Raw genomic sequence first — 18,178 nt, 5'->3', positions numbered from 1 at the left:
CGTGGGGTTACCCTTGAAAACGGTCCGGAAACTACAACTCGTGCAGAATGCGGCGGCTCGTTTGCTTACAGCCGCCGCCGTGATCACATCACACCAATGTTATTTCATCTACATTGGCTTCCAGTTGTTTTCCGGGCCCAATTCAAGGTGTTGGTGTTAACCTTTAAATCCCTATACGGTCTCGGCCCAGTTTACCTGAAGGAGCACCTCCAGCACCACCAATTAAGCCGCCTGACTAGATCAGCCACACAGGGCCTTCTCTCAGTCCCACCAACGAAAACAGCTAGATTGGTGGGGACTAGAGAGAGGGCATTTTCAGTGGCGGCCCCCACTCTCTGGAACTCCCTCCCGTCTGATCTTCGCCATGCCTTCCCTGGATACATTCCGCCGAGCCTTAAAAACTTGGCTCTTTGGACAGGCCTTTGGGATCTCCGGGGTGGGCTAATTTCATGATTGTTTTAAAATTATTATTGATTGCCCTACATTGTTCTATACTGCTGCTATTTAGAATGGTTATTGTTAACTGCACTGTAATTTTACTTTGTATTTATATTGTATTTTATCAAATTTCAATGTGTACGTCGCCTAGAGTGGCTTCGGCCAGATAGGCGACACAAAAATTAAATTTTACTTTACTTACTAAAATAAAAAAGAGTGCAATTCTTTCTTTCATGTTGTTGCATATACAAGAGTGAAAGTCAGCGCCTTTTTTTAATAAAGAGATGGAGACTTACGGCATCAGTGCAATAATCTGTTTATTATACATGTTCAGATGAATAGGTATTACAGGGATAGTAAGACCACCGCTCAGACAGTATCAGATTCTCAACAACTTCAGGCAAATTGGCAAGATACACTTGCAGTATTCGAAGTTTTCTAAATTGAAATTGTGTTACTTCTTTTCTACCTTTGCCATATTGACTAGGTGTGTAATAGGATTGTTATGTTATATTTATAGTGTTGATATGGTTTTTGTGCTGCTGTTTTATCTGCCATTTGTTATTTTCTTTATTATTGTATTATTTCACTTGAAATTGTTTTTGCACATGTTTGACTTATTGCAAGCTATTTCATATGCAATGTGTTTGTTTTCCTTTTTGTACATCGCTTTGAGTCCTATCTTTGGGAAAAAGCAACTAATAAATGCTATTAATAAGCAGAGGTGTCTGCCTCTTTTGTGGCACAGCAGCCAGTTGACAGCAAGTCTGCATTGCTGATAAAGCTTGCCACAGATCTGAGCCTGACCTGCTTTTTTAAAAGGTTTTGCCAATCCCCTTTATACTGTCTGGTGAGCTTTAGAATGCCAGCTAAGTGCCCCGTGTTGGTAGATCTGGAGGATGAACTGCCAGGGACTCTACAACTGCGTATGGCCAGGATACACTAATGTAATATTATGCCATGGAGCCCCACTGCTGGGCTCTGAAGGCAGAGAGGAGCAGTACCTACTCCCTCACACTCCGTACACGTCAAAAGAGATTATGCAAATCAGAACACTCAGACTGGACCTACTGAAGGGCCAAAATACATTGCCCCTCCTGCTGTGCAACCTAGGGATCCGAGTAACTCTCCAGCCAATCACAGCATAGCAAAAGCAGTGTGTATGTTAACCTTTGGTGACAGGAGCCATGGTGAAAAGCCACTTGGCACAAATAGGCAGCACTGCACAAAGAGCCAGGCTCAGGACAAATAGAGAAGGGCAAATTGGTAAACACCTGTCTTCTCAGAACCTTCAGAGGAGGGGTGACTAACCTTTTCAGGATCAAAGACACATATTGGGCAGTGGGTGGGGCAAAGGCCAATGTGAGCAGCACTAAAGGTGTCATCCATTCTCATTTGCACTCAGTCTCCTACTGTGACAGCCTGACAGCCTCTCGCCCCCATCCAGGCTTTTCAGTCAGTCTGCTCTCCTGCCTAGTGTGGCTCCCAAAGTCTCCTGACCCACCACGCTGTCTCCATATTCAATTCAGTATGCTGTTTTTAACTTTTAAAGCCCTTTACAGCTTGGGACCAAGGGGCCTAAAGGACCACTTGTCTCCATGCATGCCTGTACACTGCGATCTTCAGCAGAAGCCCTTCTTCAGATACTCCCTCCATCTGTGGAGTGGCACAAGGGAAAGGGCCTACTTAATGGTGGCAATGCTCTCCGCAGGCAGGCTTACCATGATGCCGTATTGGCACCAGGAAAAGACCTTTCCATTTTCCCAGGCTGTACATTATTCTTATGCTGCTCAGTGTTTTGCCTTGCCCAGGATGTAATGCCATCTCCAAAATTCCCAATAGCCAGAAAGTGAGAATGTGCCTATGAGGAAGGTTGAGCTGTCTTCCAGCGTTACCAGGAATAACATCTACTCAGCAGGAGTCTTCACATACATATGTGAGGCAGTCACAGCAGATGGAGTTGGGAAGAGTAAAGTTAAGAAACATACGTGACTTGTATTGAACTGCATTAGCTACCCAAAGTCATTTGCCATTTTATTAACGCTACTTGCATATCAGTATTTCCTTTCCTGATTCCCTCTGTAGCGTGTTACTAATCTGTATCATACACGAACCCTATTGCCTTGCCTCCAAAGTCAATCTTTTAAGACTGACAACAGAAAATGAATATGATACAATTACATCCTGTCAAAACAGGGGTATGCAAACATTCCAAGAGACACTTTGATGCGATTGCTAACGCTGCTGTAACTTACAACCAATTCACACTTTATATGACAGACATGTCCAGCTTTTAAATGGAATTGCCCATGCATGTAACGGGCAATCCGACTTAATATAGGTCATTATTCATACATAATATAAGCCACCTGCAAGGTTAAAAGTGGAGTGGAACAAGTTGGCTCTTTCTGCCCCACTCCAGGACTACAGCTGTGAATGAAAATGGATCCCAGCTTCTTACAACCCAAACTTTGATGAGCCAGAAACTCACTGGTGCAACTTGCAGCACAATCCTAACCATGTCTAACTAAAAGTAAGTCCAACTGAATTCAATTGGGCTTACACCCAGGTAAGTGGATTAGGAAAGCAGCCTTAGCTGCCTAGGATCATGCAAAAGTAGAGACTGAAGCTTGTGGCTCCAAGACCATGCTACTATACTGCTTACTGAATAAAATTAGGAAAAGCGATGCATTTCACCAGAGAAGCACCTACTCAATCCTATTCCATTCTTCTTTTCTCACCATGTGGTTATTTTTCCCTGTAGTTCTTCAATGCATAGAGCTGCATCTTTGGTTAGTAAAAGACTCTGCATCCAACAAGAATTCTAAGAGCATTTTAGACAGCATGAACTCAGCTCAAGTGGGGTGTTCCTGAGCAAGAAAATAAGGCAAATTTGTATCTGAACATGACTGTTCACAGTGGTTGCTCAGCTAGTCCCAATGCAACTCATCACACAGCTAACTCAATTCTGTTCCGTATAAGTCAACCCATACATAAGTGGAGAATTAGACAACTAGACACAGCAAGGAGATAACAAAAAAGCAGGAATTTTTGTTCTGAAGCCATGTTATTTACCTTGGCAAACACCCATAACACACTGTTAAGTAATTTTTAGCCTGAAATACACATCAAATAAAAAACAATCTTTACTCTTTACTCTGCATTTGAGGTGCAGATAGTCACAGAACACAGTACATAATGGTTACAGTGTATTCATGTACACCAACAAGGCTGAAACTGATGGATGGGTTACATCCTCAGACTTTAAGCAAAGACTTCCAGGAATGAAATTTCAGTACGTTGCTCTGGAATATATTGGTAGATGAAGTGACATATAATGGAAACAATCAGAATAAGGTCATTTGAACTATTCTACATATCCGTAATTCTTTGTACAGTCCCATGAGCTAATGTTTTCCACCACGTTGGCAACAGATGCTAGCTCCTGAGGAGCTACTCTTAGCGATGCTTCCCAGTGCGATTAAAACGCTTGTACAGAAATTTAATCCTCTTGTTCAAGTTGTGGTAATCCTCTAAGAACATTCGGTCACCCACCATTTTCTTTTTGCGGATGCATCTCTGCAATTCATTGCCCCGCCAGCCACGTAACCATACGGGGCCTACAATCAGGTCCTTGGGGTGGGCCAAGAAGTCCCCTAGAGAGAGAGAGAGAGAGAGAGAGAGAGAGAGAGAGAGAGAGAGAGAGAGAGAGAGAGAGAGAGAGAGAGAGAGAGAGAGAGAGAGAGAGAGAAGCAGTAGACCAGAAAGAGAGGTCAGCCTTGGGGTCTTCAAGTGGTGAATAGTTTTGTAACCAGCCACTGTCCCATCTGCCCTCTTGTATATACTTCCCACAGCACTCTTGCTATCCCTCCCCCTCCTGAGTACCAAAGTAATAAATAAGAATATCTATTAATATTTATTTATTAATTTATTAATTAAGCTTATAAACCGTCCGACTAGCAATAGCTCTCTGGGCGGTGAACAAAGTACAGTAAAATCGTAATACAATACCACATGACATAAAAACAATCAAAAATCAATTACAACAACAGTGTATTTCCTTTACTGCTCATTACCAAATCCCAGCACATACATCTCCCCAAAAGTAAAGCTTTCACATCAGTCTGCCCCCCAAAAAAAACTTGCAAGAAAGGGGACAAGGTGTCCCTTAAAATTTCCTTTAAACATCTGATAGAATCATTGGAGAGGAGATTTGCAGGGGCAGCCAGATAGAAAAGACCTCTCACACACACATAAAAACCCAACCTTTTCCAGGGAGAACAAAAGGAAAGATCACTCCACTATTAGGAGGAGTGAGAGGCAGTTTCAGGTAAATGAAAGCCCCCCCCCCTAAGAAACGGGAAAGGAAGGATTGAAAACAAGAAATACAAGATTAAGAAAAGAAGAAATATGTACTAGCAATGAGAAACCCAAATTAAGGAGGGGAAGGGGAAAAGAGAAATAAGAGGAGGAAAAGGAGGTATGCAAGCAGCAAAACAGAGAGAAGGCCAGATTGTGTGACAAGGCCATTTACCAAAGCAACACATGGCTCCATTTGCTTCTCTGTGTCACAAAGGGAACTAAACGTCCTGGGATATGATCCAGGACAAAGGAGGGAATTCTGGGCTGGTAAGTAAGGAGGTGGGAATCACACAGGCTGTTGGCTAGCACTGTGGGCTCCCGAAACCAAAAAGATGACAGGAAAGGCTGACTGTCCAGTTAATTCTAAAATGCAAATGTTACCAAACTAGCCCAGAACAGCACAGCTGAAAAGAGACATACTCTGACCACTGCCACCAGTCAGGAGGCGAAGGACCACTGGGAGGCTGTATACTCTGTCTCCCAGGAAGAATATCATGGGGGAGACCAATCTAGCCCTGTCCATTGGCCAGTGAAAATACAGCTGCTCCAACACTCTTCCTTCTCTCTTCCTTTTTTCTTTTTGTATGGTGTCTATCAGATTGCAAGCCTTCTTGCTGGGATTATTTATCCATATTTATTTAAAGCACTTTACCCTGCTGTTCATGTGAAAGGGGACTCAGAGCAGTTTACAAATATTAATCTCTTATCTGTTTTACCCTTTAATACCTCTACAGCATTTAGAAAATTTCAGGCACTTAGTCAAGGTGGAAAACTGGATTCAACCAGCAGGCCAGATTCTTATCTCCACACCCCGACCCTGAAGGCCAATTACCCAATCTCACAATCACCTGATGTCACCCATAACAATCAGATGATCCTTGAGGTTCCCACAGAGCTCTCTGCAAGCACTGCTGATCAGCCAATTGTCAAGGCTTGCAAAGAGCCGCACAGCATTATGGGCGGGCTTTGCAGGTGCTGCTGATCAGGTGATAGATAGGTGGTACTTGCAACCCATTTTTGCCCAGTCATGTCTTTACCTGCCCCACAATTCATGTCAGGTATAGGGCAGGTGAGCATGGCTTGGCCAAAACAGCTTTGTGGCCAAATGAGGAGGCCTGGTGGACTAAATTAGGCCCCTGGGCTACAGGTTCTCCACCACTGTTAAAAGTCTTAAAATAATAACAAATAACTAGCAAAGCAGAAACAGCAGTAAAGTTTTCAGGTCATGCCCTGGTTCACAGCTTGCCTATTTCACATGGACACAATCAAAAGAAAACCTGTTCGCCAGGGAGTCACCACCAACAATATGACAAGCATATTTCTGGATTCCTCATTATAAACATCATATTCTAGAATCATTTCACTGTTATAAGTGAAAGCACACAAGGGCTTAAATCTGCAGTTTTTTCCGAGTAAGAAGTATAGTGGGAAATATCCAATTGGACTTCCACTTGTGCAAACAGGATTTCTGCTTCCTCTTGTCCACCCTGCACACCCCCAAAATCTTTTCTGGAGGACCCTCCAGAGCAGATTGGGGAGCTATGGAAGGCTGCAGGGTGGGGAGGAGAGGAAGATGAAGTATCTTTATGTCTGCCGGTACAATGTTGCATCTTGCCTAATTTCTTTTTTCTGTTCAGCAACTTTATATTCCTAATATTTACCCAGAATTCCAATGTTGTCATAGACTCCAAACAGTGCTCGTTTCTCTGTCCATCGATCAACTTCTTTGGGGCGGGGAGGCTCCTTCACACGGTATGAGTTAGGGACTCCTAGAAGAAAAAAATGAACAGAAATGGCAAGTATGTCTTTGCAAGAACTCCACTTTTGAAAGTGGAGGTGCTTGCAAGGGAAATTTTCACATTAGTACTTTTGGAAATATGCACTTATCTGAAACCCAGTTAGATCTGAACGTGGGATACTTAGGTTCAAGTCCCACCCATTCTACAGAGTTGCTGTATAGTGTTGGGAGAGTTATTAACTCTAAACCTCAAATTGCTATTTGAAAAGAGAAATAACTAGCAATGTACTTCATAGAGCTGTTGCAAGATGATGACAACAAAGACTGCAAAACATCTGAGAACCTAATACCATCATATAACCTGTGTTCACTGGTGTGGGTTTTGAAGACCTCCAACCACCAAGGAATCATTTTAAACTCAGAAGCATGCATTCACTTAAATCTGCATATGGTAATCAGTGCCAGGTTATGGTCTGAAGGCACATGAGACCACCATCTCATTGAAACTTAGTAGGTTTGGTTTGTCAGTGCCTGCAAGGGTGATTGCCTGAAAACCACATGTATGCCCCTTTGGGTTTCATGGTGGAAGAAAGGAGACAAAGAAATTGTGTAAAGAACATGGGCTTAATGTTAAATTAGGGCAGAAAGGCCAATATCCAATATATGTTGTTTGTTAAATTTATACCCTGCCTTTCCATATTAAAGGCCCAAGAGGGCTAATGATATACATAATTGTCAAGAACTGCTACCACTTCTCACCAGGACTCAATTCCCTAACCCTAACTTTACACTGGTAAATAAGAGGTAGCTTTATTAGAATAAAATGTAAGTGCACAAGTATAGCAGCAAAATAGTTCCTTAAACCAAACACCCCCAAGGGCTAGGCTAAATACAGAGAGTTCAAATCACAAATAAAAATAACAAAGCTGTCTATCCTAATCTATACTCATACAACAGGACAAACCAGCAGAGTAACATCATGGTTCTACATCACCCCAGAGATGTATAGCCTGGATAGCACATGGAAGATAGAACCCCAACATCAGGTAGCACCAAAGAACATTGGGGAACAAAGATCTAATGTCATGGTCCTATTCTTATGGGAAAATGCCCAGCAACAGCCAATAATTAATTAGCCAATCAGGAGAGTTTCTGATGATGAAATCTTCTGGAGCTTTCACACCTAATGGTCACGCACTCACCAACCTTCCCTGGTCTGTGGCTTTGAAGTACCAGTCTCGGCTGATAAACAGGTGTTCTTACTTACTGCTTAATTAACTGAGTTCAGCTGTGATGACTATCTCGTTGCCTCTCAGAGGCCCCACAATTCTTTGCCACAGAACCATTTTAGAAACCAGGCATTCTTGACAACAATGAATAATCAATATTACATAACAATCAACAATCCAATAAAAAAAATCAGGTAAGAGCCAATTAAAACAAATTGGGCAATAGTATCCAGTTAAATGCCTATTAAGATACAGATTGAACACACAGGGCAAGACAAATCAGGTCAATTTTATGTATTTTAATTTATTTTAATGTTTTTGTGATCTTTATTGTGTACAATTTTTATTATGTACATATTCGATTTTATTGTAAGCCGCCCTGAGTGCTTTATTGCAGAGTAGAAGGGTGGGATAGAAATATTTTAAATAAATAAATAATTGGCCAAATATCTATTTAAATAAAAATGTTTTAATCTTCTGTCAGGACATCAACGAGAGGGCTCCCCTCAAGTCAGAGAGTTCCAGAGTCTTGGAGCAACCAGTGAGAAGGACCTCTCTCAAGTTCTTGTCAAACATACATTAGATGCTGGCAGGACGAGGAGAAGGACCTCCCCAGAAGATCACAGGCAAGCTTGTAAAGGAGAAGACAGTCCTTTAGCTAGCTTGGTCTGAGACCCTTCAGGGCTTTAAGTCATAACCAGCACTTTGAGTTGTGCCCAGAAACAGGCCAACAGTCAGCATAGCAGTTGTAACCTAGAAATCACAAACTGTCTGTAAATGTCCCTGCTGAAGTTTCCAGTCTTCTAAGGCTTATAGATCACATTACAGTAATCAAAAAAAAGTTGTAACTAAGGTAGTGGCTCCACCCACCCATGGACCACTTGAAAATTGGTGAGGGTCTTGGCGGACCACTTAATTGTTTTTCTGCCTGTTATAGCAATCGTAATGTGCTGTGTTAGATGCTGTATAATTTTTAATTGTATTTTAATAGACACAATGATCACCTGAATGAAGCTCTTGGACCACAGTTTTGAAAATCCCTGAACTAAGGCATGCGCCACCATGGGCAAATCTGACACCTCTCATGCACCAGCCTCAGCTAAGGAAGAACACTCCTGGCCACTGCTGAAACCTAGACATCTAGGTTTAAGAGCAGATCAAGGAATCCATCCAAATTATGAACCTTTTTTTTTTAAGGAGTACAACCCCATCCAAACCAGGCTGAACTCCCAATTCCCTCACCTGTGTTTTTAGAACAACTCTGTCTTGCCCAGATTAAGGTTCAGCTTGTTCATCCTCAGGCACTGATTCAGAATATCAAGTTTCCTTGGATTGGGAGGGAATAGAACAACAGCACTGGGCATCATCTGCATACTGATGACACTGAATCAAAATGTCACAAAGCCTCCTCCTACAGCTTCATGTGGATGTTAAACACAGAGGGCAGAATAGAACTCTGGATGGCATGTTCTGGCTGATATGGCTGGCACTCTAGAGAGAACCCTTGTCAATCTACGGACTGCAGAGACAACACAGATGGCTGACATAACAGCTGAATGTCCCCTTGTGTACCCTGTACCAGTCTGATATTTCCAGCAAGCAAGTAGAGGCCTATAGCAAGATATTATAGCCTTATGTTAAGCATAGATTTAGAATATTTGTTAGTGAGCCTGAAGGTTTGTATTCCCCCTTTCAGGCCCCTGCATTTCATAAGCACCTGAAAGCCTAAAACAGTCAAGGGCATGATGACCTGCCCAGTATAATGCTGGGAATGTACCTTGTTAGTTAGAGAGACATCAAAGGAGCCCAATTAGGCATATATTCAAGAATATGTTATCAGTAAGGTGTTGCATAGATGATTTAAGTTTAGGTTATACTCCCAAGGACTCTCAAGGATGACGGTTAATGAGCGGTTATTTGTTAGTATAGCCAGGTGGACGAGTCAAAGGCCGGTCAATGATGGGAGTTGCTTGTTAGCAGAGATATATGGCCAACATATAGCTTGCCAAAGAAGTGCCAGGGAGTTTCCATATAGTTTTCTAGCAATAAGTAGACCTTTGAAGATGTTCTGTGAGAAGGTCAAATAACCAATTATCGGTGTTATGCTGTAATGTTCAATGCATGAAAAATATCATTTGTGTATGTAATCCTGCCAATAATTGTATGTAATCATGCCAATGCCACGTGCTAGTTTCAATACTATAAAAGTGTTGCGTGTGCCCAATGGGGTGTTCAGTCTGACACGAGCTACTCCAGAGCTGTGTGGCTGTTCCACTTTTATTGGGCTACTTGGCTGTATGCTTGTAAGTTACTCAATAAATTTTAACTCTTTGTAAGCAAATCTCTTGTCTGCATCTCATCTCTGGTAACCCAAAACAACCTGAAGTGATACACCCCTCCTGCTTAGAAGAACCTATACACCTAAGGTAAGGGCAACTATACAAGCCGGGAGACATCTTGAACACATGGAGGAAAAATTCATGACAAATTCAATCAAATACTAGTACAAGCTCATCAAGCCTACTCTTTAGTAGTGATGAAGTTATTTTTTCCCACCATCACAGCATCCTCTCAATGTTGTCCTGAGTTTTTCTAGTTGATTCAGAAGCTAGGAATAATACAGGAATCCTTTGTAGCTAACTATGATATGCTTGCAAGACATTTTGAGGGTGAAATTGCTAGCAACTACCATGACTTCAATTCCACAGTTGCTACAGATCAATCTATGGAGATCTCCAGACCAGTGTCTGATCCTATTTTGTTGGATGATTTACAGCTTGTGGGACCTAAGGATGTGGACTTGGTTGAGTTTATGCAACTACCATTTATTTGACCTTTGCAGCTTATTACATTTAGCAGGAAGGAGACAGCAGGCTTGGTTCAGGGGGTAGTCAATTCCTCTTTAAGAGAGGGAGCAGTCCCAGACTCCTTAGATGTGACAGCTGTATGACCATTCCTGAAAAAAACTTTCTTGGCCCTAGAAAATTTTAATTGTTGGCTGGTAGCAAATGACCTGTCTTCCTGGGCAAAGTGTTCAACCAGGTAGTAGTCAATCAGACCCAGGCAATCTTGGATGAGATCGATTTTTATAACCATTTCAATCAGAGACTAGGACTGGCTTTGACAATGAAACTGCCTTGGTTACCATCTCTGTTGGGAGAGAGACAGAGAAAGTGTGATCTTTCTGTTTCTCCTTTATCTTTCAGCAGCTTTCAGTATCACCAACCATAGTATCCTCCTGAGATGGAGGTCCCAAGCTGGATGTGAGTGGTACAGCTACAGCGGTATCACATATCTGGTTGATTGTTTTGAGAAAAGGTGTGTCACAGAGTTCCATATTCTCCTCCCAGCTGCTTAAGATCTACATAAAACCACAAAGTGAAGTCATCTAGGGATCTGGAATATGTGTTCTCATCAATATGCAAATAACACACTTCACTTTTTCATCAAAACCAGTTGAGGCAATGGTGTGCTGGACTAGTACCTAGTGCAGTTGTGGAGGGGATGAAGGCTAAAACTAAATCTCAGTCCAGAGAAGACAAAGGATTTGTTAAGTAAGTGGTTCTTTCTCCAGATGAGAGGTGTTCAGTCTATTCTGATGGGGCTGCACTCCCTCTAAAGGAGCAAGTTCATAGCTTGGGAGTGATCTTGCACCCATCACTGTCATTGAAGGCATAAGTGGCCTTTGTAGTGCAGAGTGCCCTTTAGCAGTTAGGCCAGGAATTGCCACCACATGCCCATGGGCAACAGGTCGGTGACCCTTGAAATAAAAAAATATTTTAGGATGGGGATTGAAATGGCAGAGCAGTGTAGAGAATTTCTGGAGCTGGAAGGGCTTGCCGCCTTGCATTCTGGTTTGTTTTGAAGGTTTTTTTTAAGAGGGGATGGGAGGAGCAATAGGAATAGCTTCCCTATTCATCAAGTGCCTCATCCTGTTTATTTGCTGTTGCAGCAGGCACTTGCTTCACCCAATGAAGGGGCTCTGTGTGCACGACTGAGAGAAATGCCCTTGGGCAGGGGGTGGATGAGGGAAGGTACACATGAATGTGTGGTCTGTGTGTGTGGTCTATAAGAGAAAGAGATATGCACTTGAGCAGAAAGATGTTATGTGTGGCTGTGTATATGTTACGTATGTGCATATGAGTAATAGAAAGAGATGCATGTACATCTGTGGTCTATATGTGTGTGAAGAGTGCATGAGCATGCCGTGTGGTGTGTGTATGTGAGTGATGACCTAGAATATTGTTCCTGGTACTGGGGAATGCTCCTCTTTGTTATTAGATAGCAATATTGTATAAGGGTGGGAGAGAATCAATACTGTGTGTCAGTGAGGACCAGCAGGACATAACTGACATTCCACGGTGAACATGAGATTGTCCAGATTGGGGTGAGAGGAGGACCAGCAATTACTGTTCTATTTTTGTATTATGCCATACCCTATCTGAGCACGGAAAGTCTAGCTTCAATTATCCATGCACTGATTAACTTCCCGTCTTAATTACTGTAATGTTTTGCTTGTGGGGCTTGTAATGAATTATATGTGAGGCTACCTGGTGTAGAATATGGCAGTGAGAATTCTTGAAAAAGGACCTCTGTTGATGATCTTCTGGCATAGGTAGGGGACTGTTTGGAATTAAGTGTTCCTTCGGGTAGAAAGGTCTCAAGTGGGGCTTTATAAGTGAAAAAACAGCATCTTGATTTGGTCCCAGAAACAAATCAAAAACCAGTGAAGATGAAAAAGTACAGGTATAGTACAACCCTGAAAAGATTATCCACCCACCAAAGTTCAATGGCTATGGTGTTAAAAAAGAACCAGCTACTGGAAATATCTCACATAGAAAGGCCCGAAACCACCACTGACTCCCAACCCAGTAGGATATCACATTCTATGGCATCAAAGTACTACACCCCACTGAAATAAAGTATACATGTACAGAATATGGCGAAAGCTGCCGATTAACTGTTTCTAGAGAACAAGTTACCAAGAAGCAAGCTCTAGGGAAACTAGCAGGATTTACTTCTGAGTAAACAAGTTAACAAAATAAAATGAACAAGCCTTTCTGTTCATTCAAACAGCTAGAAAGGCAGTAACTACGCTGAGACTACGCGACAGTCATCAACACGCGACAGTCCCAAGCCCTGCAACCGCTGTTTCTGTTTCTCACGCAATGACTCACCAGTACTGAACAGTCGGCGAGCTTCAGGTACAAAAGAACGACGCCCAAACAAGCCCCGCGCCGCCGTCAAAAGAAGCTGCGTCGTCGCCATTCCGCTTCCGAGATACTAAAGCGCTTCGCAGATCAGACAACCACCGCCAGCTCAGAACACTATTCCAGCCATTTTAGAACCTTCCCAGAATGCACCGCTTCTTCTGGAGGTTTGTTTTTTTAAATTGGCGGAAAGGAAGGTAATTTCCAGAGAGAGAAGATTGTAGATCACGTACAAATAAAAAGGTTCAAAGGCAGTGTAAATAGCACTGGAAGACTTTTTGGGTTGAGGAGCGGGATAAAAAATGGTTTAAAACTGTAAACAAAATGAATACAAAGTAGAAGTGAGTTGCCGGTGGAAATCAACAGAGAAATTCAGGATTTTAGCGTAGTTGTGATTGAGTTACAGTATGTCTACCTAAAAGGAAAAAGTAGTAGTGAACTACTTTGTTGTTTTTAACTGGCATCTTATTTTGTGTATTTAATTTTTTTTTTAGTTTATAAGCATTTGTTAAAGTGCCTTATTAATTCAAATATAAGCTGTCATTCTTATATTGTAAGAAAGATGCTGTTGGAGGTCGCTGATTCATAGGGTCGCCATAACTCATAGGGTCGACTTGAAGGCACATAATAAAAACAAGAAGAAAGAGTACTGTACTGTGACTGAAAAAGTGTAGTTTACATGAGGGTGGCTTACACCTGCAAGTAACTCGGTTTACTGAATTGCCCCTTCAAGACCTCCCCCGCAACTCCAAATCCATGCAGACGTCTTGGGCTTCATTGATTTACATGGAATACTATTAATTTTAAGAGCTTTTTAAATAAACTCACACGAAATAAGGTACAAATGAGTTAGAAACAGCATGAGCTCTTGTTTATGGACAGTGCAATTTTAAAATGTTTAAAAGCGTTTAACAAACAAATACAAATCATATTTCCCCGCACAAAATAAGACGCGAGTTAGAAAGAAAACAAACGGCTGTTTTTCTTTTTGAATGGACAACACACTGTTGCTTTTTAAAAGCTCTCACTTCCGCCACGGAAAAAACAAAAACAGTGTCAAAGGGAACCAAAAAGTTCAGTCTCCAACTATCGGATTGTGACTTTAAACTTTTCATATCTCTATGTTTTAACAAAGCTTTTCAAGGCCCGTTTTGTAGGATTTTGAATTCGGACCGTTACAGAATATTGCTCCTAACGTGATTGGTTGCCGAGCTCTTACCTAGCATCCTGATTGGGCGCCCGAATATCATTCGAACTGTTTAGCGCGCCTTTTTTTCTATATCGGGTAGCGGGTGCGCGGCAGAGTAATTTAGGCCCGTTCGGATTTTCCGTCCGCCTCGTGCATTTTCTAATTTGCTAAACTCTCCGCACATCTGGTTGGTCAGCGTTGTGTTCTAAGAACTACGATACGTTGATTTCTCAGGGGCGGCCTTTGTGGCGCGGCGTGTTTGTGGTCCAGCCTGTTTCCGGGCAAAGAGCGGAGCCGCCATGGCTGATCTCTCTTCTTCTCCGGCTTCCTCCTGGGAGTTCCATTTGCCTCTGTCTCCCACCGACTTGCTTCGCAGTGCGGGATCCTTGCAATACGTGGTGCAGGAGGTACTGCCCCTCAAACAGCTCCCGGGGCAGCTGGCAGGTTGGTAGGAAAAGAGGGCCAAGTAGTCAGATTTATTGTACTTGTCTACTCGGAAGTAAGACCCTTTCAGTTCAGGGGGTTGCAGACTTAAGAAACGGTGTGTCAGTTTCCAGCGAAGATACCTGAGCTGCCTAAGGCCGTTCCTGTTTGCATAAACGGGGGTGGCAAAGCCTGCCGCCTTCGAAAAGTTGTTGGACTGCAACGTCCATTATCCCTGACCTTAGGCGGTGCTGCCTAGGACTGGGGAGTTGGGGGTCCAGCCACGTCTGGTGGCTGCTAGATTAACCACCCCTGCCATAAGGACAGCATGTAGAACTGTGAAGTTAGGAGGAGAAAAACAATTAAGAATTGTAGCTGTCCTTACTGATATCCCCATTAAGAACATGTGTTCAGTATGACTTTTTTTTTTAAGATCAAAAGCCTAAACTGGTAGTAGTTTACCAAATGTTTGTTCATAAGCAAGGTATGAAGCCTTCAGAAGACCACCGTAGGAATCTGCCTTATACCAAGTCATTGGCCTATCTAGCTTATTATTGTCTACACTGACTGGCAGTAGCTCTTCAGGGTTTTCAGCCCTACCTGGAGACACCAGGAATTGAACCAGGGATCTTTTGCGTGTAAAGCATGAGCTCTACCACTGAAATATGGCTCATATTGCAAGGAGGGGCAACTAAGGCTAAGAGAGAGTGAGTTGCCTAGAGCTATCAATTCATGGCATGGGTGAGATTCATACCCAGGGGACTTGCTGATTTGTACATCAGACTCCTAACTGCTACCCTACACTAGCTATTGTGGCTAACAGCTGTTGATAAACTTATCTTCTGTGAATTTGTCAGATTCCTTTTTAAAGCTATCAGAGCTAGTATTCCTGACCCTGCTCTGCTGCTGTTTACCTTCAACATTAATCTGATGCTGAACAGCAATCAGATCACAGCAGTAATTGGAAGTACGCTGCCTTTAGTCACAGTGTTGCTATAGCCTAGTCAGGTAGACAGAGTTTGGCTCTCATATGTGGACTTTCTCTCTGCAGTGTTCCGGACAGTATTTCGCACACAAGGACCTCTTGCTATCCTGCAGCAATTTGATACTCTGTACAGTATCCTACAGTGAGTTTGCACATTCATAACCGCTACTGATACTGTTGGGGAGAGCTCTGCCTCTTAGGGTTGGGATCCCTTTCTTAATAATGGTGTTACAAGAATAATGTTGGCACATAGACATGGAAAAGTGTGGGAAAGTGTATCAGATCTTATTTAGTTATCTTGCTAAAGAAATTGTGGGATGAAATTGAGAGCTGCTGTGAAGCTGTGTACTGTTTCCAATGGCATGAGGGTTAGCAGCTGTATGTTAGCCAGTGTAAGATCAACAATCCTATTATAGTAGGGCCCCACTTATACGGCGGGTTCCATTCCAGACCCCCGCCGTAAAGCGGAAATCGCCGTAAGGTGGAACCCCATTGACGTTAATGGGGCGTGTCACGTGAAAATGCCGCAAAAGCGGCTTTTAAAGAGGGGAGGAAAGCCACCGCATTAGCGGAGCACCGGGAAACGGGGCCCTACTGTATGGAGTGCTTCCAACACTTGCAATAGAGATGTTATCAAGAGACTAAATAAACGTGAGAGTTGAGGTCCACCAAACTTGTGCTGTTATAGGTGCATACAACAATATCTAAGATTGATCCTGCCTATCAAATATAAAGTTCTTGGGATGCTTTGTTAAGAATAGTTATCTGGCTTTGCAGTGAATTTGGTGCTATTGAGATCATGTACTTATGGCAAAATTGCTTAATTGTGCTGCTCTTTCGGTCACCATAGAAAAACATGAATGAAGCAGTCCTTGGGATACCACGAATGGAAGAATGTGTGCCCTAAGAGCGCTAGCGCATATATGTGTGTTTGTGTTCTATTTAATTAAACATTTTTTCCTCTGAATCTAGTGATTTGATCCACCATCTTCTGTGAAAATCTGTTTTATTCAACTTTGAAAACAATTCCTTTCAGAAGTTGTTGGAAACTTCTCACATTTCCCCAGAAAAACTGTTTATCAAGTTAACCTAATCCTCATGATGTTTTACAACCACATTGGGAATGAGGGTTGAGTGATGTACTTAAAAAGTATGCCTTAGAAGTTGAGGTCACTGTGCAGTCTTGAACTGAGTTTAAAAAAATTAAATGTCACATCTCTGCTCTGCAGCCACTTCAGAACTGTTGATCCTGCTGTTAAAGAAGATGCTCTAGAACTGATGATGAAAGGTAAGTGAGGCCCCTTGAGATAATAGAAAACGTGGTTTCTTTCTGGTGGCTTCATGATGATATCAAGGCAAATGTGACCTCATTGGCAGGCAGCTTCCTCAACCCATTGCCTATCTAGAGGTCTGTAATCTTGGTGGTCAATGCAAAGTAATATGTGTCCGCTGTAAGGGCAGGCCAACAGTATATCCCATTCCTTCTGCCTTTCTCCCTGGAGAAGGTATCCATCTCTTGCAAAGTATCGCAAAGCGTGGTCAAGGGTGTGGGCACAGGACAAGCTTAGTGTATCTGGGTTATGGGTTGCTGGGTGCTGCCAGAGTTATGGCTGTTGGGGCATCATGAGCACAAGTCTTTGGTAATCTGAAAGCTACAATGAGTTTGTGTTCAAGGAAAATATTCACCAAGAGCATGTCTGGTGATCACAGCTTTGCATTTCTCTCTCCAGTTGTCACCAGTCACTCCAGTGCACTGACAGCCATCATGAATGATGCTGACCTAGTACCCTCACTTCGTCTTCTTCATCTTAATGCTCTCAAGATGAACTGTTACCTACTAGTACGTCTGGTAGAGGCTTTTGAAATAGAGACTGGCAAGAGCAACGTGGTGGGACTGGATTCCAAGCGGAAGGTAGAAGGCTGAACCTGTAAATGTGCTGGGCTTAATATGGCTTTGTTTCCCTGAAGAGAATTGCCCCAAAGTCAAATGAAAGTTAGTCTTGCAAGTTGTATGAGAAACTAATTCATGCAGAAATTGCAGTGAGGACTCAAGGACTGCTGGTTAAGGAAAATGATATGTACCTGATTTCAGTATTTGCGCAGCCTCTAAATGGCAGGCTGTCTTCCTTTCTTTGACACTCATCCTTCTCATTTGATGCTCCTAGGCTGCAGCTTTCCCTCCAAGTCCCACTTCAGTAATAAAGGATTTCTCCTTCAGTGGAGGAGGGTACACTTGAATGGACTATTCACCCTGCTTGCTCCAGTAAGCAGAGCTGTATTAATTAGCTTTTGCCTAGTCCCTCCTTGTGGGAGGAGGCCCCGTCCATCTTCTGGTTACACCTGCTGTGAGGCAATACATCGGAACAGTTCTGGCACAGCTCTTTCACTTTGAGCACCAGGCTGGTTCTTTTCTTTGCTGGATCAGCTAACTAGGATGGGAAAGGAGTTTGTGTTATGAATCTCACTGGAGGCTGTATAAGAACTACACTGTTTTTCTCCCATGCGACAAGAATGCTCCCATGCAATTCTCTGTGACGCATTCTCAAAAGAATAGCCCTCTTCAGAAATTTAGTTCCACACATTAAAAGAATGCATGGAGGAAAG

At 42.7% G+C, this 18,178-nt stretch overlaps 2 protein-coding genes and 1 non-coding gene across 8 annotated transcripts in view; 2 read left to right on the top strand and 1 right to left on the bottom strand.

Moving 5' to 3' along the window:
- Nucleotides 1–737: 737 nt before the first annotated feature.
- On the bottom strand, nucleotides 738–14,329 carry MRPL51 (mitochondrial ribosomal protein L51). 3 transcript variants are annotated; one of them, XM_061637415.1, is made up of 4 exons: nucleotides 14,197–14,324; nucleotides 12,945–13,290; nucleotides 6,462–6,569; nucleotides 738–4,094 (listed from the first exon to the last, which is right to left on the bottom strand). In XM_061637415.1, exons 2-4 carry the CDS (start codon nucleotides 13,033–13,035, stop codon nucleotides 3,898–3,900), a joined length of 396 nt encoding a protein of 131 aa, XP_061493399.1. In that variant the 5' UTR covers nucleotides 13,036–13,290; nucleotides 14,197–14,324; the 3' UTR covers nucleotides 738–3,897. The 3 variants fall into 3 exon arrangements, with proteins under 3 accessions (XP_061493399.1, XP_061493411.1, XP_061493406.1); XM_061637427.1 differs by lacking the exon at nucleotides 12,945–13,290 and having other exon boundaries at nucleotides 14,197–14,329; XM_061637422.1 differs by lacking the exons at nucleotides 12,945–13,290; nucleotides 14,197–14,324 and adding an exon at nucleotides 7,533–7,595.
- The window catches only part of NCAPD2 (non-SMC condensin I complex subunit D2), a 37,087-nt gene continuing 31,773 nt past the window's right edge, over nucleotides 12,865–18,178 (top strand). The window contains exons 1-5 of one of the 4 annotated variants that reach the window (XM_061637359.1): nucleotides 12,865–13,174; nucleotides 14,401–14,610; nucleotides 15,641–15,716; nucleotides 16,804–16,862; nucleotides 17,305–17,486. In XM_061637359.1, the coding sequence (XP_061493343.1) occupies nucleotides 14,466–14,610; nucleotides 15,641–15,716; nucleotides 16,804–16,862; nucleotides 17,305–17,486 (462 nt within the window). In that variant the 5' untranslated portion in view covers nucleotides 12,865–13,174; nucleotides 14,401–14,465. Of the gene's footprint in view, nucleotides 13,175–14,211; nucleotides 14,611–15,640; nucleotides 15,717–16,803; nucleotides 16,863–17,304; nucleotides 17,487–18,178 lie in introns of those variants that run through there. The other 3 variants (XM_061637370.1, XM_061637378.1, XM_061637350.1) reach the window with 3 other exon arrangements.
- LOC133376005 (small nucleolar RNA U85) lies at nucleotides 16,911–17,228 on the top strand. Its single transcript, XR_009760388.1, has one exon. It is a non-coding gene; the product is annotated as a small nucleolar RNA U85 (small nucleolar RNA).

Source organism: Rhineura floridana, chromosome 1 (assembly GCF_030035675.1).
Source record: "Rhineura floridana isolate rRhiFlo1 chromosome 1, rRhiFlo1.hap2, whole genome shotgun sequence".
In the NCBI taxonomy this organism is placed as follows: Eukaryota; Metazoa; Chordata; class Lepidosauria; order Squamata; family Rhineuridae; genus Rhineura; species Rhineura floridana.
Note: the sequence above shows the minus strand (reverse complement) of the source record. Positions and strands in the feature narration are given on the sequence as shown.